The sequence below is a fragment of the Lissotriton vulgaris genome, chromosome 8 (genome assembly GCF_964263255.1).
Source record: "Lissotriton vulgaris chromosome 8, aLisVul1.2, whole genome shotgun sequence".
Classification (NCBI taxonomy): domain Eukaryota; kingdom Metazoa; phylum Chordata; class Amphibia; order Caudata; family Salamandridae; genus Lissotriton; species Lissotriton vulgaris.
Genome location: NC_141696.1, coordinates 1575380194 through 1575407779, shown reverse-complemented (window position 1 = coordinate 1575407779; position 27586 = coordinate 1575380194). Strand labels below are relative to the sequence as shown.

The 27586-nt window shown below is 52.7% G+C and overlaps 1 protein-coding gene across 1 annotated transcript in view; it reads left to right on the top strand.

Annotated features, from left to right (window-relative positions):
• The window catches only part of RSPH1 (radial spoke head component 1), a 257093-nt gene that overhangs the window by 66765 nt on the left and 162742 nt on the right, over positions 1–27586 (top strand). The window contains exon 5 of the mRNA XM_086933563.1: positions 19266–19401. Within this exon, the coding sequence (XP_086789689.1) occupies positions 19266–19401 (136 nt within the window). The remainder of the gene's footprint in view (positions 1–19265; positions 19402–27586) is intronic.

Below are 27586 nucleotides of genomic sequence, written 5' to 3'. Positions count from 1 at the left end.
GGGGCCGGGGAGACACGGAGAGCGAGGCAGCGGTAGGGGGGCGGGAACGGGGCCGGGGAGACACGGAGAGCGAGGCAGCGGTAGGGGGGCGGGAACGGGGCCGGGGAGACACGGAGAGCGAGGCAGCGGTAGGGGGGCGGGAACTGGGAGCCGAGGCAGCGGTAGGGGGGCGGGAACGGGGCCGGGGAGACACGGAGAGCGAGGCAGCGGTAGGGGGGCGGGAACGGGGCCGGGGAGACACAGAGAGCGAGGCAGCGGTAGGGGGGCGGGAACGGGGCCGGGGAGACACGGAGAGCGAGGCAGCGGTAGGGGGGCGGGAACTGGGAGCCGAGGCCGCGGTAGGGGGGCGGGAACGGGGCCGGGGAGACACGGAGAGCGAGGCAGCGGTAGGGGGGCGGGAACGGGGCCGGGGAGACACGGAGAGCGAGGCAGCGGTAGGGGGGCGGGAACGGGGCCGGGGAGACACGGAGAGCGAGGCAGCGGTAGGGGGGCGGGAACTGGGAGCCGAGGCAGCGGTAGGGGGGCGGGAACGGGGCCGGGGAGACACAGAGAGCGAGGCAGCGGTAGGGGGGCGGGAACGGGGCCGGGGAGACACGGAGAGCGAGGCAGCGGTAGGGGGGCGGGAACTGGGAGCCGAGGCAGGGGTAGGGGGGCGGGAACGGGGCCGGGGAGACACAGAGAGCGAGGCAGCGGTAGGGGGGCGGGAACTGGGAGCCGAGGCAGCGGTAGGGGGGCGGGAACGGGGCCGGGGAGACACGGAGAGCGAGGCAGCGGTAGGGGGGCGGGAACTGGGAGCCGAGGCAGCGGTAGGGGGGCGGGAACGGGGCCGGGGAGACACGGAGAGCGAGGCAGCGGTAGGGGGGCGGGAACTGGGAGCCGAGGCAGCGGTAGGGGGGCGGGAACGGGGCCGGGGAGACACGGAGAGCGAGGCAGCGGTAGGGGGCGGGAACGGGGCCGGGGAGACACGGAGAGCGAGGCAGCGGTAGGGGGGCGGGAACGGGGCCGGGGAGACACGGAGAGCGAGGCAGCGGTAGGGGGGCGGGAACTGGGAGCCGAGGCAGCGGTAGGGGGGCGGGAACGGGGCCGGGGAGACACGGAGAGCGAGGCAGCGGTAGGGGGGCGGGAACGGGGCCGGGGAGACACAGAGAGCGAGGCAGCGGTAGGGGGGCGGGAACGGGGCCGGGGAGACACGGAGAGCGAGGCAGCGGTAGGGGGGCGGGAACTGGGAGCCGAGGCAGCGGTAGGGGGGCGGGAACGGGGCCGGGGAGACACGGAGAGCGAGGCAGCGGTAGGGGGGCGGGAACTGGGAGCCGAGGCAGCGGTAGGGGGGCGGGAACGGGGCCGGGGAGACACGGAGAGCGAGGCAGCGGTAGGGGGGCGGGAACGGGGCCGGGGAGACACGGAGAGCGAGGCAGCGGTAGGGGGGCGGGAACGGGGCCGGGGAGACACAGAGAGCGAGGCAGCGGTAGGGGGGCGGGAACTGGGAGCCGAGGCAGCGGTAGGGGGGCGGGAACGGGGCCGGGGAGACACGGAGAGCGAGGCAGCGGTAGGGGGGCGGGAACTGGGAGCCGAGGCAGCGGTAGGGGGGCGGGAACGGGGCCGGGGAGACACGGAGAGCGAGGCAGCGGTAGGGGGGCGGGAACTGGGAGCCGAGGCAGCGGTAGGGGGGCGGGAACGGGGCCGGGGAGACACGGAGAGCGAGGCAGCGGTAGGGGGGCGGGAACGGGGCCGGGGAGACACGGAGAGCGAGGCAGCGGTAGGGGGGCCGGAACGGGGCCGGGGAGACACGGAGAGCAAGGCAGCGGTAGGGGGGCGGGAACTGGGAGCCGAGGCAGCGGTAGGGGGGCGGGAACGGGGCCGGGGAGACACGGAGAGCGAGGCAGCGGTAGGGGGGCGGGAACGGGGCCGGGGAGACACGGAGAGCGAGGCAGCGGTAGGGGGGCGGGAACGGGGCCGGGGAGACACGGAGAGCGAGGCAGCGGTAGGGGGGCGGGAACTGGGAGCCGAGGCAGCGGTAGGGGGGCGGGAACGGGGCCGGGGAGACACGGAGAGCGAGGCAGCGGTAGGGGGGCGGGAACGGGGCCGGGGAGACACGGAGAGCGAGGCAGCGGTAGGGGGGCGGGAACGGGGCCGGGGAGACACGGAGAGCGAGGCAGCGGTAGGGGGGCGGGAACTGGGAGCCGAGGCAGCGGTAGGGGGGCGGGAATGGGGCCGGGGAGACACGGAGAGCGAGGCAGCGGTAGGGGGGCAGGAACGGGGTAAAAAAAAAAAGCAAGCACTCACCTGGACTTCTTCCGGGTGCCTTCAATGCCGGACCAGATTCGGGGGCCACACAAAGCTTCCTACACACACAGCCACACAAAGCTTCCCACACACACAGCCACACAAAGCTTCCCACACACACAGCCACACAGAGCCCTCCACACACACCCACACAGCACAAGCAGGTAACAGGGGCACACGGAGGCACAAGCAGGCAACAGGGGCACACAGGGATTCTGGGGTGTGGATGATATGCAGCAGGCAAGTCCCTGCCTCGCCCACACTTGTTGCAACAGGGCCAGGCAGCGGCTCTACCTCGAGGGAAGAGCTGTGGGGCCCCTTTTCAATTCCTCCTGGATTTACAGAGCTATTAGTTTGGTTACAACATCTCTGAAGCTCGCTTGCCGTGAAATCTGCTTCTCTCATACAGAGCCGCACCTCACCCTGGGATCCTGAGGCTTTTGCTGCAGTCCTGCAACTATCCTTTCAAGATACTTGGCATTCCCATGCTGTCTGTTTTCTCCCACGATAAGGTGCCCCTTGTTAGAAATCACCAGTACATCAGTGAGCCCCTTGGATAAACCAAAGCTCTCTATCAGACAATTTTCTATCCAGACATGCTCCTCCGTTCCTCAGAAGCTGTGATAACTCAAGTCATTCTTTGGGCCCTCAGTTGCTGTCCTCTTCAATGAATTTCTCAGGGCACACGTGAAGCTGTTTTTCTCCTACTAGATCGTGATTCCTGCTCCCAAGCTATTTTTCCCTTTTCTAGAATTGCTGTCCACTATTGAAAATATTATTTACTTTACTTCAGTTTTCTTCCCCAGTTGGAATTATCTCCTGAGGATTTTCTCTATCCCTTGGTGGAGTTTTTCACTCAAAGATTTTGTTTCCCAGGTGGGACTTGCTGGTCTTCCTCGACCTCTATAGTCTTTTATATCCGTCGGCTCGTTGATCTCCACGCTTAAATTATAGTGATCTTTGAAAATGTGTTTTTCCTCTTGTGGTGTACTTGCCACCCTGGCGACCTGCAATTTTTTCCCTTTAAGTCGCGGTTTCCTTCCCTGGCGATGTGGCCCCTTTATGAGTTTGTTGATTCTCTCATTGAACCTGTGTAGTTACTGTTCTCCACTGCATGTACTGACCACATGGGTAAGTTGTTCCCTCCGTAAACTTACAGTCAGCCCTGTTCCTCCCCTAGATCTGAAGTGCTTCTCCTGCCCTGCGCACTTATGCCCTCCTGGACTTGTTTGCCCCTGGGGAGCTGCTCTCGTAGAGGGGTGGCGGTGTCCCTTTGAAGTGCGGTTATCACACCGAGCATTTAAAGGGGACAGCAGCGCTTTTGTTCTCCCCGTGGGTGGTGGTGCTGTGCCAGCGTGGGTGGTGTTGTGCCAGCGTGGAGTTGCTGTCTCCCAACCGCCACGGCTCACTGCTTTCCCCCTGGAGCCTCCTGCCCGGGGGCACTGGCGCCGTGGAGGTGCTCTTTGCTCTTCTCCTGCGGTTGCAGTGTCACCCTGAAGCAATTGTCTCTCCAGCTGGACTCCGGGTGTCTCCATGGAAACGTGCCGCTGCCGTAGAGTGGTCTCACCTCCTGAAGGCGCCCAGGGCCCCTGCCCGTCCCCTCTTCGCGGCGGCTGCTGCCTCCGCTGCACTGTTGCTCTTCCCCTGAAACCCGGCGAAGTTGTCGCTGCTTCTCCGGAGTTCGCCAGTGACAGGCTGTCACCGCCCCGGTCCTCTGTCCGCCCCTCGGATTCAGGGGGCTCCGGGCAGGCGGCGCCGCGGACCACGATCGGGGAATTAGCGCACAGGGCCCGGGAGAGCCAGCAGAGCGGCCGAGAGAGCGTCGAGGCAGCGGTAGGGGGGCGGGAATGGGAGCCGAGGCAGCGGTAGGGGGGCGGGAACGGGGCTGGGGAGACACGGAGAGCGAGGCAGCGGTAGGGGGGGCGGGAACGGGGTCCGGGGACAAAAAAAAAAAGCAAGCACTCACCTGGACTTCTTCAGGTGCCTTCAATGCCGGACCAGATTCGGGGGCGTTCCCGAGAACAGGCTTTCGGCTGACGTAGCCAAAAGCCAAAAATTCTCGGGAACGCCCCCGAATCTGGTCCGAGATTGACGGACAGAGCCCTCTCCCAATGGCTAGCCTCCATTTATGGAGCTAGCCAATGGGAGGAGGGGGCGTAGACCCGACTGCACACACAACTCATAAGGTTTTTTGGCGCATGCGCACTACGTGCGCATCGCCAGTCAAAACCTAAAAATGAAGTAACTAATATTTTAGAAAAAAAAAGGCATACATTGAAAAAGTGACATTAAATATTATTTATTCGTGGTTTAGGGAGTAGTGGTTTAAAATGTAGTGGTTTAGAAATGATCGTTGTTAAACATTCGTGGTTTAGGAAGTTGTGGTAAAGACAGTAGTTGTTTAGTCATACAATCCCATTGAGCATGTACTGAAGAGCTGGTGGCACCACTGTTGGATGCAGAATGGAGAGCTACTTGTGAGCTGGTGAAGAGGGTCTCATTCAATGTAGAATATTGGGGTGTAACGTGAGGTGTGCTTACTCAGTATTGTTAAACAACACAGACTGAGAAAGAGGCACTGGAGGTTCCTACAGTTTGCCTTGGAGTTGGCAAAAGGAGAGTAGCTATGGGATGGTTAAGCACAACTTGGCATAAGGATGTCACTGAGTGGGTGCCCGTGTAGGAGGTACACAAGAAACTCAATCGTCGGGATGACAAGCTCCAGGAGGATCTTGATATTTGGGCTGGTGTTGAGACAGAATATTGAGTTGGAAATGTCGACGTACATAAATATTGAGTTGGAATTATCATGATTTAGAAATATCGACAGCAAGAATATTGGGGTCAAGAATATCGTATTTAAGGTAAGAAATATTGTTTTTTTAAAACATAGAAGTTATTAATATTATTTTCAAAAAATAGTTGTTTAAAATATCGATGTTTTAATTTGCGTCATGTATTTTAGTTTATATTTTAAATGTATATGATGTATTTTTTTTGTTTCAGTATTGTTTATGTTTTTTAATATATGTGTTAAATTTTTAGTACTTATGAATTTTATTTTAATGACATTTTGGATTTTTGTTGTTCTGTAGTGGGTGGAGGGTTTACAAGAGAATATAGTGGCGAGTAATTTAATTATAATAAATTAATGATTATTTTTTATTTATTTAATTTAGATTTCATAGTTTTTTATTGTGGGAAGTAATTTATTTTTATTTAATTATTAATTGATTGTTAATTAATATTAATTAATTGATAATTAATTATGTAATTTGTTTGGGTGTGGGTTGTGGGGTTTATAGGGGTAACGGGTGGGAAGTAATTTATTTGTATTTAATAGTTAATTAGTTGTTAATTTATATCAACTAATTAATTGAACATTTTTATGGATATTGTTAGTTTTAGGTGCAGGTTATGTGGTTTATAGGGCTTAATGGTGGGAAGTAATTTATGTTTAATTAATTAATAATTAGTTGTTAATTTATATTATCTAAATAATTGATAAATAATTATAGTAATTGTGTGAGATTGTTTTAGTGTAGGTTGTGGGATTTATGAGGTAAAAGGTGGTAAATAATTTATGTTTAATTAATTTATAATTATTTGTTAATATTAATGAATTAATTCAAAATTAAATATGGGATTTGTTTAATTAATTTTAGGTGTAGGTTGTGGGGTTGTATTGGGGTAAAAGGTGGGAAGTAATTTGTGTTTAATTGTGTTTAATTAAAAATTAGTTGATCATTAATATTAATCAATTAATTTATATTCAATTAGGGAATTTTTTTATATTGTGTGTGGGGGTTTATTGTTGTAGGGTGTTAGACGGACCGGGAGGGTCGGCCGAGATTACGGGGAGAGGTCTCCAGGGAGAGCCGTCTCCAAAGACTGTACAGACAAGTAACTTCCCCCCCACAGACGGACGCCACACAAGACTGAAGGTTAACGAGACTTTATATGCAATTCTTAGGTTACGTTGGTATGATACAAGGAGGTCTGGACTCAGGGGTCCCCTCGATTCTAGTCTTTGGTTGAGGAGAGGGGTAGCGGGACAGTCTTTAGTTACAAATGAGTACAAAATAGCTCTCAATCCTCGAGCTCGGCGTTCTAGATGATCGGGCCGTGGAGGAGCCAAGCAGGTCCCGAGATGGACGAAGGAAGGATGACGGTCCGCGGCGGAGCCTGCAGGTCCCGGTGAAAGATGACGGTTACAACGGTCCGCGGCCACGCCAGCAGATCCCGACGACGATGAAGGATGAAGGTTACGACGGCTGTGGCAGCGCCAACAGGCAGGACGATGGTGCACAGGACAGAGCTACGGCAGCGCCAGTAGTCCGTCCAGGATGAGTTCCTCTTTACGTCTCTCGACTCCAAGATACAACTGCCTTCCTGCTCTGGAGCTGCCCCAGTTATAGGGCTGGAGTGCTTTGATGTCCGGACCTTCGCACTTGGAGGTCGGGAGGTCCGGGATGAGGGGGCCCAGACACCCAGCAGGGGGGTGGAGCCAGTGCCCGGGGAGGCGATGGGTGAGCGGCACTTGGCGGGGGAGAGCCATTGACACCTCTTTCTCCTATTGACTTGCCAAGTAGCCCGCTCGCCTCCTGGGTGGATGGTGGTGCCGGGATGTCTGAGGCCTGGCCAGGCCCATGGTTGAGTTCGGCCGGGGGCCAGGTGGCCACGTGGTGGGGTGTCCAAGATGGCGCCCCAGGATGGGCGCGTAGGCTGGCAGTGGATCGGACCCACGAGGTTGACATGCTCGAGGGCAGGGGTCCCTGAGGGGACGGAGGACGTGTAATGGTGGTGTGTGGTACTAGCGTGACCGGGCTCGGGCCTGGTTGAGCCGGGGAGAGCGGCCCTTCATGTGGCCTGTCCAACATGCGTCCCCCCCAGCTGAAGGCGGGGAGAGTTACCCATCCTCTTGGGGACTCTCCTCGTCGAGGCGGAAAAACCGGGACAGGCCATCCGCGTTGGCGTGATCTGGCCCAGGCCGGTGTTCGACTGTGAAGTCCATACCTTGCAAGGAGATGGACCAGCGTAGCAACTTTGGGTTTTCCCCCCGCATATGCATCAGCCACTGCAGGGGTCGGTGGTCGGTCTGCACCCGAAAGTGGGTGCCAAAAAGGTAGGGCCGGAGCTTCTTGAGGGCCCATACCACAGCGAAGGCTTCCCTCTCTATGGTGCTCCAGCGTTGCTCCCGTGGTAGGAGTCTCCGGCTGATGAAGGCCACCGGTTGATCAAGGCCTTCGGTGTTCACTTGTGACAGGACCGCCCCAATGCCCTGGTCGGAGGCGTCCGTCTGGACGACGAACTCCCGGCTGTAGTCTGGAGCCTGGAGCACAGGAGCGGAACACATGGCGGCCTTCAACTGTTCGAATGCCGTTTGACACTCTGGGGTCCAGTTCACTTTCTTGGGCTGATTCTTTGACGTGAGTTCTGTGAGAGGCCCCGCTATGGTACCATAGTCTTTCACGAACCTTCGGTAATAGCCCGTGAGGCCCAGGAAGGCTCGTACCTCGGTTTGGGTGATAGGGGGCTGCCAGTTCTGGATGGCGGCAATTTTCAACTGTAGAGGGGCCACTAGGCCGCTTCCCACCTGGTGTCCGAGGTAGGTCACAGATCCTTGTCCAATTTGACACTTGCTGGCCTTGATCGTGAGGCCAGCTCGCTGAAGGGCTTGCAGCACTGCTCGGAGGTGGTGGAGGTGCTCGGTCCAATGGTGACTGTACACAGCGATGTCGTCTAGGTAGGCGGCGCTGAACCCTTCGAGCCCTGCCAGGACCTGATTGACGAGCCGTTGGAAAGTCGCTGGGGCATTCTTCATGCCGAAGGGCATGACCGTAAAATGGTAGTGGCCATCGGGGGTGGAGAAGGCAGAACGTTCTTGTGCTCGGGGTGTGAGGCTGATCTGCCAATAACCTGCTGTCAGGTCGAAGATGCTGAGGTAGCGGGCAGCTCCCATTCGGTCGACCAGTTCATCCGCCCGGGGGATGGGATGTGCGTCTGTTCTGGTGACTTCATTCAGGCCCCGGTAGTCGACGCAGAACCGTAGTTCTGGTGTGGTTCCGGGGGCGGCTGCTTTGGGGACCAGTACGACCGGGCTGGCCCATGGACTGTCTGAGGGCTCGATGACCCCGAGCGTGAGCATCTTGGCCACCTCCGCCTGGATGCAGGCCCGTACCCGATCAGGTACGCGGTAGGCCCGGTGGCGGATGGGAGGGCTGTCTCCGGTGTCCACATCGTGCACACACCAGGAAGTGACACCTGGGGTGAGGGAGAACAGACTGGCGAACTGTGACAGGAGGGCTTGGCACTCTTGGCGTTGTTCTCTGGTGAGGGTCTCCGAGAGTCGGACCCCATCCACGGAGCCGTCTTGCTCCTGGGTCCGCAGGAGGTCGGGGAGAGGCTCGGAGTCGTCTTCAACCCCATTGTCTGTGGCCATCAGTAGGCTGAGCTCTGTTCGTGCAAAGTGGGGTTTCAGTCTGTTGGTGTGGAGGACTCGGAGTGGGTTCCGGGAGGACTCCATATCGATCAGATAGGTGGCAGGTCCCTTGCGCTCGATTACCTTGAAGGGCCCTGTCCATTTGTCTTGGAGAGCGCATGGCTCCGTGGGGGACATTACCCATACTTGTTGCCCTGGTTCGAATTCGATGGATGAGGCGTTCTGGTCATACCATTTTTTCATGTCCTCTTGACTGGCCTCTAGGTTGGCTTTTGCTAGGTCTCTGAACCGCCGGGACTGGTTTCGGAGGGTGAGGAGGTACCGGAAGACATCTGGAGGGTTCTTGGCCGGAGGCATCTCCCAGCCTTCTTTGATCAGGCTGAGCGGCCCCCGCACTGGGTGCCCGTATAGCAGTTCAAATGGGCTGAAGCCTAGGGATTTCTGTGGGACCTCTCGGTAAGCGAAGAGGAGGCACGGCAGCAGCACATCCCACTGGCGACGGAGGGGCTCTTCCAATCCCCCGATCATCCCTTTTAGCGTGCGGTTGAACCGCTCAACAAGTCCGTTCCCTTGGGGGTGATAGGGGGTCGTGAATCTGTAGGTGACCCCACACTGTTGCCAGAGGGATTTCATGTATTTAGAGATAAAGTTCGTGCCTCGGTCGCTGACGACCTCTCGGGGGAACCCCACACGGGAGAAGATCCCCATCAGGGCCCGGCCGACCACTGGGGCTGTCACGGTCCGGAGAGGAACAGCCTCAGGGTAGCGGGTGGCGTGGTCCACTAGCACCAGAATGAAGCGATGGCCTTGTTTTGTACGCGGGTCCAGGGGGCCCACAATGTCTATTCCGACCCTCTCAAATGGGGTCGTGACTACTGGAAAAGGTTGCAAGGGGGCCTTTAGTTTGCGGCCGCTCTTCCCACTGGCTTGGCACGTGGGGCACGATCGGCAATGCTGGTGCACATCGTTTCTCATTTTGGGCCAGAAGAAGTGGGTCACTAGGCGACTGTAGGTTTTATCTTGTCCCAGGTGTCCTGCCAGGGGAACATCGTGGGCCAGGTTCAGCAGGAAGGCTCTAAAGCGGAGGGGCACTACTAGTACTCGGTTGGCCCCCAGCTCGGCGATTCTTTGCTCGCTGTACAACAGATCATTGTCCCAGTAGACCCAATGAGTTCCGGAGGTATCTCCTGCGCTTTGGGCGAGCGCTTGCTGGCGGAGTCCCTCGAGGGAGGGACAGGTCTTCTGTTCCTGGCGAAATTGTTCTTGTGTGGGCCCCCCCTCTTGGGCCCACTGGTCAAGGTTAGCGAGGTCGGAAGGTTGAGCAGGTTCGAGGGGGGTGTCATGGTCGGTGGTCTCGGCTGGGGCGACCGGAGGCGGTGGCGCCGGCCATTCTGGTTCTTCCGGGGGATGGTTGGCACGGGCGGCCATGGACCGGGTGGTGACGCACGCCCAGTCCGGGACGCCCAACATCCCCAAGTGTTCTTTGCGCTCCACGGCTGCCCACGGGGAGCTCTCCAGGTCATTTCCGAGGAGACAGTCCACGGGGGCGTCGTCTCGGACCGTCACCTTCAACATGCCGGAGACCCCTCCCCACTCAAAGGGGACGCAGGCCATCCGACACAGACTTTCCGAGTTGTCGGCTGATCGCACAGGGCAGAGAATGTTCGGTAGATATTGTTCTGGGGTCACTAGGTGACAGCGGACGGCTGTCACACTGGCCCCGGTGTCCCGAAGGGCTTCGGCCCGTTGTCCATTGATGCTCACCCATTGGCTGTACTTCTGGGTGTTAGCGGGTAGGGGGACCCGCGGGACCATGTCTCTTCCCCCTAAGCACGCGAGAGTCATGGCGGCTGGCTCCCACTCTTGATACTCTTGCTCGTCTGTTTCTGGTTCCTCGGAGATCTGTTCTTCCCCTAGGGCCACGGCGGCCACTTGGCGGGGTTTTGGACTCTGATACTGCGGGCAGCTTGGGTCGTTGGCATAGTGGCCGACCCGTTGGCATCGGTGACACGTGACATTGGCTCTGTACCCTGGTCGCGCCGGGGTGCTGCCCCGGTTGGCCGGGGGGGTGGTGCTGGTAGCGGGGGCGGCCGGAGTGTTGTCTCTTCCTCGTCCTTGGCCCCCTCCTCCTCCTCTGGGTCGGTGGTGACCATGGTTGTTCCTGTTCTGCTCGTAGGACCCATTCCGGCCCACTCTGGTGATCTCCCACCGGTCAGCTTCGGCTGCGAGCTGCCGGGGATCGGTTAACTTGCTGTCGAGGAGGTGTTGGCGTAGTTCAATGAAGCAATTGTTGGACAGATGCTCCCACACCATCAGATTGAACAGCTGCTCGTAGGTCGTGACGTTGTTTCCTCTGATCCAGCCTTCGAAAGCTCGGCTAAAGTACGTTACATAGTCCACCCAAGTGGTACCCGGGATGCGTGTGCAGTCTCGGAACCTCTGCCGGTACATCTCGGGCGTGAGGCCATAGCGGGTGAGGAGGGCCGCTTTCATATGGTCGTAGGAGGTCATCTGGTGGTCTGGGAGCTGTAACAGGGTATCGCGGCCCTCATTGAGGAATCTGCCCCATAGGCCGGCTCCCCAATCGTTCCTATCGATCCGGTGCGCAGTCATAGCGATTTCATAGGCCTTAAACCATTGCTGGATGTCGTCCTCTCAGAAATATTCTCGGACAACATCCTTGGGGATGTGTACTTTTTTCTCCGTGGTCCCTGGGGTGTGTGGTCTCTCGGGCACTCCTAACTCTTTATTTTGCTTGCGCAGGTTGATCTCGGCTAGGTTCCGTTCGTGCTCGTACGCCAGTTTCTTTTCCTCGAGCTCCCTTTGTCTCTGTTTCTCCTCTCTCTCTTCTCGGAGACGTAGGTGCTCTAAGTTGATTTTTTGTTCGGCTAACTTGAGTTCTATGTCCATTTTGAGTCGGGCCATTTCTAGTTCGTGTAGTCGGGTTTTTTCTCTTTCTTGGATCTCGTCTTGCGAGAGACCGGTTCTTTGCTCTTCAGGGGCCGTGTTGGTTTTTTTTTGTGGTGCTTTGCTCAGGGGCTTCGGCATCCCCGGTCTCTGCCCAAGATTCTAGGGCATGCTTAAAATCGTCCTTGGTGCTTAGTCCGGTGGTAGCGATACCTAGTTCGATGCAGAACTGCTTTAGTTCACGATGGCTGTACTCCTCTAGTTTTTCCATTTGGAACTTCTCAGTTGATCCGCTTTCTTTAGTTGTCATTGTGGTTCGTTGTGGGGTGAGCTACTCTCTGTACGTTATGCGGTGATTCGGATCGCGCCGCTGGCCACCAATGTTAGACGGACCGGGAGGGTCGGCCGAGATTACGGGGAGAGGTCTCCAGGGAGAGCCGTCTCCAACGACTGTACAGACAAGTAACTTCCCCCCCACAGACGGACGCCACACAAGACTGAAGGTTAACGAGACTTTATATGCAATTCTTAGGTTACGTTGGTATGATACAAGGAGGTCTGGACTCAGGGGTCCCCTCGATTCTAGTCTTTGGTTGAGGAGAGGGGTAGCGGGACAGTCTTTAGTTACAAATGAGTACAAAATAGCTCTCAATCCTCGAGCTCGGCGTTCTAGATGATCGGGCCGTGGAGGAGCCAAGCAGGTCCCGAGATGGACGAAGGAAGGATGACGGTCCGCGGCGGAGCCTGCAGGTCCCGGTGAAAGATGACGGTTACAACGGTCCGCGGCCACGCCAGCAGATCCCGACGACGATGAAGGATGAAGGTTACGACGGCTGTGGCAGCGCCAACAGGCAGGACGATGGTGCACAGGACAGAGCTACGGCAGCGCCAGTAGTCCGTCCAGGATGAGTTCCTCTTTACGTCTCTCGACTCCAAGATACAACTGCCTTCCTGCTCTGGAGCTGCCCCAGTTATAGGGCTGGAGTGCTTTGATGTCCGGACCTTCGCACTTGGAGGTCGGGAGGTCCGGGATGAGGGGGCCCAGACACCCAGCAGGGGGGTGGAGCCAGTGCCCGGGGAGGCGATGGGTGAGCGGCACTTGGCGGGGGAGAGCCATTGACACCTCTTTCTCCTATTGACTTGCCAAGTAGCCCGCTCGCCTCCTGGGTGGATGGTGGTGCCGGGATGTCTGAGGCCTGGCCAGGCCCATGGTTGAGTTCGGCCGGGGGCCAGGTGGCCACGTGGTGGGGTGTCCAAGATGGCGCCCCAGGATGGGCGCGTAGGCTGGCAGTGGATCGGACCCACGAGGTTGACATGCTCGAGGGCAGGGGTCCCTGAGGGGACGGAGGACGTGTAATGGTGGTGTGTGGTACTAGCGTGACCGGGCTCGGGCCTGGTTGAGCCGGGGAGAGCGGCCCTTCATGTGGCCTGTCCAACATAGGGGTAAAGTGTGAGGAGTAAATTAATTTTACTTACTGTAAAATTAGTTGTTAAATAATATTAGTTTTTTTAATTGAAAATAGGTTTTAATTGTGTAATTATTTTTTAATTTTAGCTGTGGGTTGGGGGAATTTTAAAGGTAATGTGTGGGACGGCAGGCAGCCGCGGCCGGTAGTGGGAGTACCGGCCGGGTGGTGACGTGGGGAGGGGGAGTGGCAGGGTGGGGGGTAGTAATGTATGGATTACGGAGTGTAACAGGTAAGTAAGCATATAAATAAATAAAGCGAATTTCAATGCATGCTCTGCATCACCAAATGCGATGCAGTGCGCGCAACGAAATTTGTTTTATTTATTTATATGTTTACTTACCTGGTAAACTTCGTAATCCATACATTACTACCCCCCACCCTGCCACTCCCCCTCCCCACGTCACCGCCCGGCCAGTGCTCCCACCACCGGCCGCAGCTGGGTGCAGGTCATGTCCCCCTCTTCGTTTTGAGGGCAGTATCCACACGCTCACTGATGATGGCTCATCAGCATGGCGGAAGCCAGGCGCTATCTTTGGCACACAATGCTTTATGATGATTAACCTTGAATGATCACAAGGTGCCCCCAGTCAATCTCTCAGGGCACTTATCTTCCAGACTAGTCTCGACCCATCGATACCCGTGGCAGTGCAGCGGTCTTACAGCCAACCAGCAGGTACTTCTACCGCCTTCAATCTGGCCTACATTATGGGCACACCGCTTCAGGTGCCTGGCAGCTATAAACGGGTATAACCGATGAGGGGCACACTGCCCGATCCTGCAGTAACACACGTCTTTTGGCGCACTTGCTTAGCGATTGTCTGTCTGACGCCCCTACACCAGGGTCAATTAACACAGTCCCTTCCATGATCCACTCTTCCTGCAGGGTTGGCACTTCCTTGCTTCTCTCACAAGCGGCCATCTTGCCACCCAAGACAGTCTAATAATTCCTCCTTCGGATCAGACTCCAAGCTATATTCCCTCGCCTCTGGGGAGTTGGCTGTCAGTGCACTAACCGGTGACTGAGTAGTAGTCCCAGAAAACTCTGCAGATACCCCTCCATGATAGCAGAGAGCACAACAAACAGCGATGGGTCTTTAGCCCCCATCTTTACACCAACTGTGCAGGCAGATTATGTGTATTCCAGGTCTCCTTCTTTGAAGCTGGTTTGGGTCTGAACCCCTTTCATCTGTCCTGGCCAGGCCACCTTTAAGGCATAGCTTCTGTCTGCAAGGATGCTTTTGCCCAGCTGGACAGTCTCCCTCTACACAGAGATTGGGAAGAGAGACCAGAATCTGTGCCTCTTCAAGGGACTCCTTTCCTTTCCAAGAGATAGTGCAGGCCTCCCCCTGTACCCCTTGCTTTCTATCCAATGACAGATGTCGTCAGAGTCCTTTTGCAGCCTTGTGTGTCTGCAGGTGCCCCGACACTGCTAAAGGACGCCGGTCTCCTCTTTCCTCACCATAGCTCCTGGTGCTCCACCATGCCATGTATGAGATGCCAGAAATACACAAAAACTGTCTGGAGAAAGCAACCTCTCCTCCATCTTGTACTCTGGCCCAGCCTGTGTGCTCTCAAACTGGAGCCCACTGGCCTGTATCACTTGTGCACAGCGCACTATCACATCCAGCACAAATGCACACGTACAATGCAGGGGATGTCGCGTTCGGGATTCCAGGTACATCTAGAGTAGTGGAACTTTCAATGAATGGGTCTGCAAGCATACATTCATGTCTCAGGGGTAAAAGCTGGTTGCTGTCATTCACTAACACGCTATGCTACCACCACCGCACTACACGCATGGAACCATCGACAAGTATGGGAGTCGTCTTTCACTACGAGGATGGGCTTGGTGTGCCCGTCCTAGTTCGGAACTAGGTCAGATCCTATTATTCTCAATAGACCAGGCCTAGGTCAATGCACACACATGAGATTAGTGTGTGGTATGACCAAATATAAAAAAACAGGATCACAGGTATGAAGTTCGGGCATGCAGCATAGGCGACCCGACTAAACATGCAGGGGGCATTCTCGTCCCAACACTATGGGGACGATTCCGATTTCGGACGTTGGTCGGAACCTTTCTGTCTGCATTGGAACGTGCCATTCATATTCCTTTCCGACTGAGCCATTCCGATGGGCTCGGTCAGAAAGGAATCCAACTCTGATTTCCGGGTAGCTTACGACAAGCTTGGAGAGCCCGTCTGCCATCCAGAAACCTTTCAGTACTCCCCCCGCCGCCTCTTTACGACTAAGGGAGTACAATGATAGTTTCCCACTGCCTTTTCGAGTTGGTCTTTCCTACACAAAAAGGCAGTCAGAAATGTTTTTGGGGGGCCCTAGTAGGGCCCTCATTGGTGTGAACCCGCCAATGGCGGCCCGGGGACATCTATAGTGTCCCCCTGTCGATCCATGCACCAGGTGGCAGGCACCTTGGGATGCCTGCCACAGGATGCAGGGATGAACTGCCCCCCTGGATTTCATAATGCGAGCATGCATTCCGTTCGGAATGCATGCTCCCATTGTGAAGTATACGAGTGCGACCGAACACTCGTACTTGCAGATCCATAAGCGACGAAAGTAGGTCGGTCGGTTACGGTTCATGACCGATGTCAGACGGACTCCGGTTCGTCCGATATTGGAATCAGCCCTTAAGTGTCTGTACTTATGTGTGTTGGTGAACTAACCTGGTATAGGGTCTCTGAGCTACAATTGTACACTTTTGCACTAATTTATTAAATATATGGTAAACTAACCTTATTTCTGAATTAAAGTGACCTACATTAGCACCTGGTGGATTGTCCCTAGTTTTTGATCTTAGTAATGTGTATTAACAAAGCATAATAGACATTAGTTTTACATCTTTGTGCTTTTATGTGATTCAGGTATCACTGAAGAGAGGGATTTACTGTTTTTCCTTAGATGTTATTTTGTGGAAACTTCAGTTCAGGGTCAAATATATTTAGTTCTTTCAAATCAATGGTTTGATTTTCTCATAGGAATCACTCACTACCCATGTTTATAGGGGTCTGATTTTTGTAATGTTATTATGGGTTTTATTAAATAGAGTAGATATTATCGTCATACAATGTTATAATCACTTTCATTATTGAATGATTTCATTAGCCGCACCTCATTCAAGATGGCAGTTTATGTGCTTGTAATGTATTACATAGCTATTTCATGCGCGCTGTATACGTTTTTATGTGAACACCTGGTTCCATATATTAAGTTAGGAACTGCTAATATGGCGTCGGTGTTTACATACACATACTTTGGTGGATTATACTGCTTTGATAGATCCTTTGATTGTTGTAGCCCATTGAGCGTCTTTACTTGTAGGATTGATTTCAAGATGGGGGTCACAATTACAAACATGAGGAGGCACGTCATACGTAAACATTACAATTGTTGCTTTCCATGTGTATGCGGTTGTAAATGAAGTGAGGTTGTACTAACATGGCACCGATGTTGTAGACAGACACTCATCGACGTAAGAGACCCTCACATCATGCGTGCGCCATATAGTCATTGCGTAGTATGCACACATAGTCCCAGAGATAAAGAGGCGACATGTTTATGGCAGCTCCACTGAACGCTGATATCTCCTGTATGTGGTACGCGTCACTCTCCAGGGGGAGTGGTATGAGATACGGGTGATCATGAGACGATACCTTGCTTACTTGGATTTTGATTGTGTTTAAATGCGAACAGATTACACACTTTTACATAGGGCTAATATGGCAGGTTATTTTGACATTTGTTTGAGTTTCACTTTCATAAATTTGTAACTGGGCACTTACCCCCAAATTCATCATGCTCCTCTTTTGCGAGTCCTAAATAGCGATTATTAAGGAATCACTATTAAATACTTGCAAAATGGGATGCATGTAGAAATCGCAAAATTTATAGCGATTTCTACATCTTCCTTATTTGCCATTCGCTAATTGCTAATCGCAAATAAGGAATGACTCCCCATTCATTCCTATGGGCCTATAAGGAAGCGATTTCAAGGGTGCCAGGGTGTCCAAAGAACAACCTGTAGCACCCCTGAAATGGTATTTTTTAGTCATTCATTGTAGATGTGTACCATGGTCGGGTAGTCTGACACGAATGGGCACACTTTGCGTACCACTTTGATAGAGTATTCAGTCCCATTCTGCTTTCGATCATGGTAGACGCTTATCTGGGCAGGGATATTCCCACATAAGAATGCTCTTTCTTAGGAGACACTTTTGATATCTTTTAGATGGTGGATAATGCTGAGGAGGTTCCATACTGGGACCTCCTTAGTTTGTGACCATTCTAAATACTTAATGAACATTGGACGATGTATATGGCACACGCATCCAAGATTGTGACATTTGATTGGGTACGAGGTGTGTCAATGATTGATTCACACTGAGCCCTCTCTGGTGAGCTTCCAAAGGGGGGTTATTTTGTCTCAATGCTTATACTTGGTCTTTTATTTTGTTGACGAGGAATACATTATTGTATCGTGGTATGAATAGTAAGGCAAGAGTAATTTGGAGTAACGGATATTCTGTACTAAGTAACACTGACTGCGGAGGAATATGTGCACTAGATGCAATTATTTCTGGATGGATTCATATCAGTTTTGTGAGAAAACTTTCACATTAGCGTTGACAATGTTGTAGAGTTAAAATATGAATTAGAACACCTACAGCAGTAGTGTTTTTGACATTTGGGTAATCGCACCTTTTTATGTATTTTTTAAGTTTTGGAATTTTAAATCAGATTTACGGTGATGGATAAAGTAACTAAGGTTTCTTAGTTTTAATTAGAGAGTGACAAATGTTTTTAATTATTTCCGAGCCCCACTGAAATCTCATGAAAAATATTTGAGGAACAGAGGCATTGGCAGCAAGGACTTTTTAAAATGTTTTTATATGACCAATCTTGTATGGAACAATAAATAAAGGATGTCGGCATTTGAATTCTGAAAGAGGCCATGAGAATTGTGGATAGACCCGTTATCATGGAAGCAGCAACCACCTGTTTCCATTTTAACAGCTCTAAGAAAATGTAATGACATTTTTGGAAGCTCCCTGCTGACCCAGGCCCTTGAGTCTGTCAGCCAATCAGCTCTTGTGCTCTGTAGAGCCCTTGCCCGGCCCTCATTCTGTCGTACAACACTGGCCTTGGTCCTAAGCGCGGCAGCAGGACATTGAAGGACCTTTAATGACAGACTTCACAGGCAGAAAACAAGTGATGGGGAGAAGCAGTGGCAGCATCTACTGGCACTTGGAGCAGACCAGAACTCGGTACCATGCCAGGCTTCCTTCGAGACCACGACCCGTGCGGCGGTGCCAGTGATTGTGGGCAGCCACCAGGCATCCCCAGGGGATCTCCTGTTCCCTGGTAGCCCCTTGGCTCCCAGGCTTTTCCAGATCTGATTTTCTTTCTCTAGCCCTCACTCCAATGTCCTTCCCCGCTCTTCTTTCGGCTCAATAAGAAACACAATGGACCCAGTGATGCACCGAAACCAGACGTTTAATGGTTCTCTACAAATGACCGGTTTGTAGTTTTCTTAATGCTAATGTTTCAAAAGAGCGACTGCTTTTCTTTTCTGCATGCTTTATTTGTATATAGACATCTTCAGTCTTTTTCAGATCTGTTTTTGAGTAAAGAAACACAGTCTAATCTTTGTTGGCTTTTTGCTGCAGCCAAATGCTCAGGTCGCATAGATCCCGTCATATTGTTTTACACAGAAAGCAGGACTGGTTGTCCTTTGTTTGAAGTTAGTTGGTGCAGATATACAAAGGAGGAACATATGTGTTTTTTCGTCTAAGAAAAGCACAGGACTCCTGTTGATCCCTTTCAATCAAAACACTCACGAGCTACTTCCTCAGTGGACCCGAGGGCTGCCACTGGGGTTCCTTCCAGATAATGCAGCCTCATCTCACAAAATACTCATCACTGATTGAATTCCCAATTGATTGTCAAGTGAGGTCCACCAAAGTCTAAGAGGTGTGACGTTGTGGCAGGTGCACCCACCAGGCACCGCTCTCTTATCATATGCTTTAGTGTTACGTTGGCTGAGAGCCAACACATGACTCCAATAAAAGCCATTCTATGGTGTGTGAAATTGTTGTGTTGGATGAGGTTCACCATCAAAGGTAAATGCAGCTCTTGTTTCTCCGCAGGCAGGGGCAAGGAACATATGTCTACGCTATACATGGATCCAGATATGTTGGCACCTGGGCGAGTGGGAAGCAGGAAGGAGCGGGGGAGCTTGTCCACACCAACCACAGATACCAGGGCAAATTTTCCAACAAGATTGTAAGTAATCAAGAATTATGTCAGCCCCTTTCTTGCAGATGTTCGAAAGTTGCAATGCAGAAATGTCCTTCTAGTGATGTGCAGTTCAGAGCCCTGGTCCTGTAAGGCACTCTTTCATCCCTCTTATACACACACTAGATCCTAATGGAATACAATCGAATCAAGTGGAATCCCCAAAGCCTTTGACAGATGTTTACACTAAACTTTGGGGTGAGCTCTGTACATTTCCATTCATACTCTCCACCCAGCCTTTACTTATCAATAAATAGCATGTCCAGCTGTGATGGATGAAAGCTACGCATTCGCCTGACCCGCACAAGGGTGGTAGCCCCGCTAGACAGGTCCTCTTCTCTGCCTACACTGATGGATCTCCAGTTCCCCACACGGGGTAAATTGCTGGCATGTTTTTCAATTTGGGGGGAGGGGGATGGGGGAGGGGTGATATTTCCTTTCTGAAAATGTTCTGTGATCTTTATTTAAAGATAAGAACAAAAAAAAAACAACACACGTGTTTAGCATGTCATGTGACACCAGCTGCACAAAATTGAGTATGTACAAAAATGATTGATCGTGTCCAGTGGCTATCCTAGCTGGACAGTGCAGAAATATTGGGATAAAGCCCATTTGTACTCGTACATTATAGGCATTCGTGAGTATACCTGTTTCAACAAGAAGGGGAAGCCCCCACTACATCCAACCACTCTCACACACTCTGCATGTCGAAACCATCAGGGTGTAGCCTCCTAATACCTCCTCACCAGATTGCACTGTTACTGTAACTTAGGGCAGGCAGAGGACTGTTATGGCAATATTTTACCTAATCCCATTGGGGTCGACTAAGTACGATGTGGGATGCTAAAGTTCGACAGTTGAGCCCTTGGATTGCTAGCTCTTGTTTAAACCAATGCACAGGTGGCGGTCCGCTCTGTATCTGATAGAGGCTCCTCAGATCCTCTTCCCGCTCTGTATCCCGCTCTGTATCTGATAGAGGCTCCTCAGATCCTCTTCCCGCTCTGTATCTGATAGAGGCTCCTCAGATCCTCTTCCCGCTCTGTATCTGATAGAGGCTCCTCAGATCCTCTTCCCGCTCTGTATCTGATAGAGGCTCCTCAGATCCTCTTCCGGTTCTGTATCTGATAGAGGCTCCTCAGATCCTCTTCCCGCTCTGTATCTGATAGAGGCTCCTCAGATCCTCTTCCGGTTCTGTATCTGATAGAGGCTCCTCAGATCATCTTCCCGCTCTGTATCTGATAGAGGCTCCTCAGATCCTCTTCCCGCTCTGTATCTGATAGAGGCTCCTCAGATCCTCTTCCCGCTCTGTATCTGATAGAGGCTCCTCAGATCCTCTTCCCGCTCTGTATCTGATAGAGGCTCCTCAGATCCTCTTCCCTCTCTGTATCTGATTGAGGCTCCTCAGATCCTCTTCCCGCTCTGTATCTGATAGAGGCTCCTCAGATCCTCTTCCCGCTCTGTATCTGATAGAGGCTTCTCAGATCCCCTTCCCGCTCTGTATCTGATAGAGGCTCCTCAGATCCTCTTCACGCTCTGTATCTGATAGAGGCTCCTCAGATCCTCTTCCCGCTCTGTATCTGATTGAGGCTCCTCAGATCCTCTTCCCGCTCTGTATCTGATAGAGGCTCCTCAGATCCTCTTCCGGTTCTGTATCTGATAGAGGCTCCTCAGACCCTCTTCCCGCTCTGTATCTGATAGAGGCTCCTCAGATCCTCTTCCCGCTCTGTATCTGATAGAGGCTCCTCAGATCCTCTTCCCGCTCTGTATCTGATAGAGGCTCCTCAGATCCTCTTCCGGTTCTGTATCTGATTGAGGCTCCTCAGATCCTCTTCCCGCTCTGTATCTGATAGAGGCTCCTCAGATCCTCTTCCCGCTCTGTATCTGATAGAGGCTCCTCAGATCCTCTTCCCGCTCTGTATCTGATAGAGGCTCCTCAGATCCTCTTCTGCTTTGTATCTGATAGAGGCTCCTCAGATCCTCTTCCCGCTCTGTATCTGATTGAGGCTCCTCAGATCCTCTTCCGGTTCTGTATCTGATAGAGGCTCCTCAGATCCTCTTCCCGCTCTGTATCTGATAGAGGCTCCTCAGATCCTCTTCCCGCTCTGTATCTGATAGAGGCTCCTCAGACCCTCTTCCCGCTCTGTATCTGATAGTGGCTCCTCAGACCCTCTTCCGGTTCTGTATGTGATAGAGGCTCCTCAGATCCTCTTCCCGCTCTGTATCTGATAGAGGCTCCTCAGATCCTCTTCCCGCTCTGTATCTGATAGAGGCTCCTCAGATCCTCTTACCGCTCTGTATCTGATAGAGGCTCCTCAGATCCTCTTCCCGCTCTGTAACTGATAGAGGCTCCTCAGATCCTCTTCCTGCTCTGTATCTGATAGAGGCTCCTCAGATCCTCTTCCGGTTCTGTATCTGATAGAGGCTCCTCAGATCCTCTTCCGGTTCTGTATCTGATAGAGGCTCCTCAGATCCTCTTCCCGCTCTGTATCTGATAGAGGCTCCTCAGATCCTCTTCCGGTTCTGTAACTGATAGAGGCTCCTCAGATCCTCTTCCCGCTCTGTATCTGATAGAGGCTCCTCAGATCCTCTTCTGGTTCTGTTTCTGATAGAGGCTCCTCAGACCCTCTTCCCGCTCTGTATCTGATAGAGGCTCCTCAGATCCTCTTCCCGCTCTGTATCTGATAGAGGCTCCTCAGATCCTCTTCCCGCTCTGTATCTGATAGAGGCTCCTCAGATCCTCTTCTGGTTCTGTATCTGATTGAGGCTCCTCAGATCCTCTTCCCGCTCTGTATCTGATAGAGGCTCCTCAGATCCTCTTCCCGCTCTGTATCTGATTGACGTTCCTCAGATCCTCTTCCCGCTCTGTATCTGATAGAGGCTCCTCAGATCCTCTTCCCTCTCTGTATCTGATAGAGGCTCCTCAGATCCTCTTCTGGTTCTGTATCTGATAGAGGCTCCTCAGATCCTCTTCCGGTTCTGTATCTGATTGAGGCTCCTCAGATCCTCTTCCCTCTCTGTATCTGATAGAGGCTCCTCAGATCCTCTTCCCGCTCTGTATCTGATAGAGAGAGGCTCCTCAGATCCTCTTCTTGCTCTGTATCTGATAGAGGCTCCTCAGATCCTCTTCCCGCTCTGTATCTGATTGACGTTCCTCAGATCCTCTTCCCGCTCTGTATCTGATAGAGGCTCCTCAGATCCTCTTCTGGTTCTGTATCTGATAGAGGCTCCTCAGATCCTCTTCCGGTTCTGTATCTGATTGAGGCTCCTCAGATCCTCTTCCCGCTCTGTATCTGATAGAGGCTCCTCAGATCCTCTTCCCGCTCTGTATCTGATTGACGTTCCTCAGATCCTCTTCCCGCTCTGTATCTGATAGAGGCTCCTTAGATCCTCTTCCCGCTCTGTATCTGATAGAGGCTCCTCAGACCCTCTTCCGGTTCTGTATGTGATAGAGGCTCCTCAGATCCTCTTCCCGCTCTGTATCTGATAGAGGCTCCTCAGATCCTCTTCCCGCTCTGTATCTGATAGAGGCTCCTCAGATCCTCTTCCCGCTCTGTATCTGATAGAGGCTCCTCAGATCCTCTTCCGGTTCTGTATCTGATAGAGGCTCCTCAGATCCTCTTCCCGCTCTGTATCTGATAGAGGCTCCTCAGATCCTCTTCCCGCTCTGTATCTGATAGAGGCTCCTCAGATCCTCTTCCCGCTCTGTATCTGATAGAGGCTCCTGAAATCCTCTTCAAGTTCTGTATCTGAAAGAGGCTCCTCAGATCCTCTTCTGCTTTGTATCTGATAGAGGCTCCTCAGATCCTCTTCCAGCTCTGTATCTGATAGAGGCTCCTCAGATCCTCTTCCGGTTCTGTATCTGATAGAGGCTCCTCATATCCTCTTCCCGCTCTGTATCTGATAGAGGCTCCTCAGATCCTCTTCCCGCTCTGTATCTGATTGACGTTCCTCAGATCCTCTTCCCGCTCTGTATCTGATAGAGGCTCATCAGATCCTCTTCTGGTTCTGTATCTGATAGAGGCTCCTCAGACCCTCTTCCGGTTCTGTATGTGATAGAGGCTCCTCAGATCCTCTTCCCGCTCTGTATCTGATAGAGGCTCCTCAGATCCTCTTCCCGCTCTGTATCTGATAGAGGCTCCTCAGATCCTCTTCCCGCTCTGTATCTGATAGAGGCTCCTCAGATCCTCTTCCGGTTCTGTATCTGATAGAGGCTCCTCAGATCCTCTTCCCGCTCTGTATCTGATAGAGGCTCCTCAGATCCTTTTCCCGCTCTGTATCTGATAGAGGCTCCTCAGATCCTCTTCCCGCTCTGTATCTGATAGAGGCTCCTCAGATCCTCTTCCCGCTCTGTAACTGATAGAGGCTCCTCAGATCCTCTTCCCGCTCTGTATCTGATAGAGGCTCCTCAGATCCTCTTCCGGTTCTGTATCTGATAGAGGCTCCTCAGATCCTCTTCCCGCTCTGTATCTGATAGAGGCTCCTCAGATCCTCTTCCCGCTCTGTATCTGATAGAGGCTCCAGAAATCCTCTTCAAGTTCTGTATCTGAAAGAGGCTCCTCAGATCCTCTTCTGCTTTGTATCTGGTAGAGGCTCCTCAGATCCTCTTCCGGTTCTGTATCTGATAGAGGCTCCTCAGATCCTCTTCCCGCTCTGTATCTGATAGAGGCTCCTCAGATCCTCTTCCGGTTCTGTATCTGATAGAGGCTCCTCATATCCTCTTCCCGCTCTGTATCTGATAGAGGCTCCTCAGATCCTCTTCCGGTTCTGTATCTGATAGAGGCTCCTCAGATCCTCTTCCCGCTCTGTATCTGATAGAGGCTCCTCAGATCCTCTTCCCGCTCTGTATCTGATTGAGGCTCCTCAGATCCTCTTCCCGCTCTGTATCTGATAGAGGCTCCTCAGATCCTCTTCCCGCTCTGTATCTGATAGAGGCTCCTCAGATCCTCTTCCCGCTCTGTATCTGATAGAGGCTCCTCAGATCCTCTTCCCGCTCTGTATCTGATAGAGGCTCCTCAGATCCTCTTCTGCTTTGTATCTGATAGAGGCTCCTCAGATCCTCTTCCCGCTCTGTATCTGATAGAGGCTCCTCAGATCCTCTTCTGCTTTGTATCTGATAGTGGCTCCTCAGATCCTCTTCCGGTTCTGTATCTGATAGAGGCTCCTCAGATCCTCTTCCCGCTCTGTATCTGATAGAGGCTCCTCAGATCCTCTTCCGGTTCTGTATCTGATAGAGGCTCCTCATATCCTCTTCCCGCTCTGTATCTGATAGAGGCTCCTCAGATCCTCTTCCGGTTCTGTATCTGATAGAGGCTCCTCAGATCCTCTTCCCGCTCTGTATCTGATAGAGGCTCCTCAGATCCTCTTCCCGCTCTGTATCTGATTGAGGCTCCTCAGATCCTCTTCCCGCTCTGTATCTGATAGAGGCTCCTCAGATCCTCTTCCGGTTCTGTATCTGATAGAGGCTCCTCAGATCCTCTTCCCGCTCTGTATCTGATAGAGGCTCCTCAGATCCTCCTCCGGTTCTGTATCTGAAAGAGGCTCCTCAGATCCTCTTCCCGCTCTGTATCTGATTGACGTTCCTCAGATCCTCTTCCCTCTCTGTATCCGATAGAGGCTCCTCAGATCCTCTTCCCGCTCTGTATCTGATAGAGGCTCCTCAGATCCTCTTCCCGCTCTGTATCTGATAGAGGCTCCTCAGATCCTCTCCCCGCTCTGTATCTGATAGAGGCTCCTCAGATCCTCTTCCCGCTCTGTATCTGATTGACGTTCCTCAGATCCTCTTCCCGCTCTGTATCTGATAGAGGCTCCTCAGATCCTCTTCTTGCTCTGTATCTGATAGAGGCTCCTCAGATCCTCTTCTGGTTCTGTATCTGATAGAGGCTCCTCAGATCCTCTTCTGGTTCTGTATCTGATAGAGGCTCCTCAGACCCTCTTCCGGTTCTGTATGTGATAGAGGCTCCTCAGATCCTCTTCCCGCTCTGTATCTGATAGAGGCTCCTCAGATCCTCTTCCCGCTCTGTATCTGATAGAGGCTCCTCAGATCCTCTTCCCGCTCTGTATCTGATAGAGGCTTCTCAGATCCTCTTCCGGTTCTGTATCTGATGGAGGCTCCTCAGATCCTCTTCCCGCTCTGTATCTGATAGAGGCTCCTCAGATCCTCTTCCCACTCAAAATCTGATAGAGGCTCCTCAGATCCTCTTCCCGCTCTGTATCTGATAGAGGCTCCTCAGATCCTCTTCCGGTTCTGTATCTGATAGAGGCTCCTCAGATCCTCTTCCCGCTCTGTATCTGATAGAGGCTCCTCAGATCCTCTTCCGGTTCTGTATCTGATAGAGGCTCCTCAGATCCTCTTCCCGCTCTGTATCTGATTGACGTTCCTCAGATCCTCTTCCCTCTCTGTATCCGATAGAGGCTCCTCAGATCCTCTTCCCGCTCTGTATCTGATAGAGGCTCCTCAGATCCTCTTCCCGCTCTGTATCTGATAGAGGCTCCTCAGATCCTCTTCCGGTTCTGTATCTGATAGAGGCTCCTCAGATCCTCTTCCCGCTCTGTATCTGATAGAGGCTCCTCAGATCCTCTTCCGGTTCTGTATCTGATAGAGGCTCCTCAGATCCTCTTCCCGCTCTGTATCTGATTGACGTTCCTCAGATCCTCTTCCCTCTCTGTATCCGATAGAGGCTCCTCAGATCCTCTTCCCGCTCTGTATCTGATAGAGGCTCCTCAGATCCTCTTCCCGCTCTGTATCTGATAGAGGCTCCTCAGATCCTCTCCCCGCTCTGTATCTGATAGAGGCTCCTCAGATCCTCTTCCCGCTCTGTATCTGATTGACGTTCCTCAGATCCTCTTCCCTCTCTGTGTCTGATAGAGGCTCCTCAGATCCTCTTCCCGCTCTGTATCTGATAGAGGCTCCTCAGATCCTCTTCCCGCTCTGTATCTGATAGAGGCTCCTCAGATCCTCTTCCCGCTCTGTATCTGATAGAGGCTCCTCAGATCCTCTTCCGGTTCTGTATCTGATAGAGGCTCCTCAGATCCTCTTCCCTCTCTGTATCTGATTGAGGCTCCTCAGATCCTCTTCCCGCTCTGTATCTGATAGAGGCTCCTCAGATCCTCTTCCCGCTCTGTATCTGATAGAGGCTCCTCAGATCCTCTTCCGGTTCTGTATCTGATTGAGGCTCCTCAGATCCTCTTCCCGCTCTGTATCTGATAGAGGCTCCTCAGATCCTCTTCCCGCTCTGTATCTGATTGACGTTCCTCAGATCCTCTTCCCGCTCTGTATCTGATAGAGGCTCCTCAGATCCTCTTCCCGCTCTGTATCTGATAGAGGCTCCTCAGATCCTCTTCTGGTTCTGTATCTGATAGAGGCTCCTCAGATCCTCTTCTGGTTCTGTATCTGATAGAGGCTCCTCAGATCCTCTTCCCGCTCTGTATCTGATAGAGCCTCCTCAGATCCTCTTCCGGTTCTGTATCTGATAGAGGCTCCTCAGATCCTCTTCCCGCTCTGTATCTGATAGAGGCTCCTCAGATCCCCTTCCCGCTCTGTATCTGATAGAGGCTCCTCAGATCCTCTTCCCGCTCTGTATCTGATAGAGGCTCCTCAGATCCTCTTCCCGCTCTGTATCTGATTGACGTTCCTCAGATCCTCTTCCCGCTCTGTATCTGATAGAGGCTCCTCAGATCCTCTTCCCGCTCTGTATCTGATAGAGGCTCCTCAGATCCTCTCCCCGCTCTGTATCTGATAGAGGCTCCTCAGATCCTCTTCCCGCTCTGTATCTGATTGACGTTCCTCAGATCCTCTTCCCTCTCTTTATCTGAATGAGGCTCCTCAGATCCTCTTCCCTCTCTGTATCTGATCGAGGCTCCTCAGATCCTCTTCCCGCTCTGTATCTGATTGACGTTCCTCAGATCCTCTTCCCTCTCTTTATCTGAATGAGGCTCCTCAGATCCTCTTCACGCTCTGTATCTGATAGAGGCTCCTCAGATCCTCTTCCCGCTCTGTATCTGATAGAGGCTCCTCAGATCCTCTTCCCGCTCTGTATCTGATAGAGGCTCCTCAGATCCTCTTCCGGTTCTGTATCTGATAGAGGCTCCTCAGATCCTCTTCCGGTTCTGTATCTGATAGAGGCTCCTCAGACCCTCTTCCCGCTCTGTATCTGATAGAGGCTCCTCAGATCCT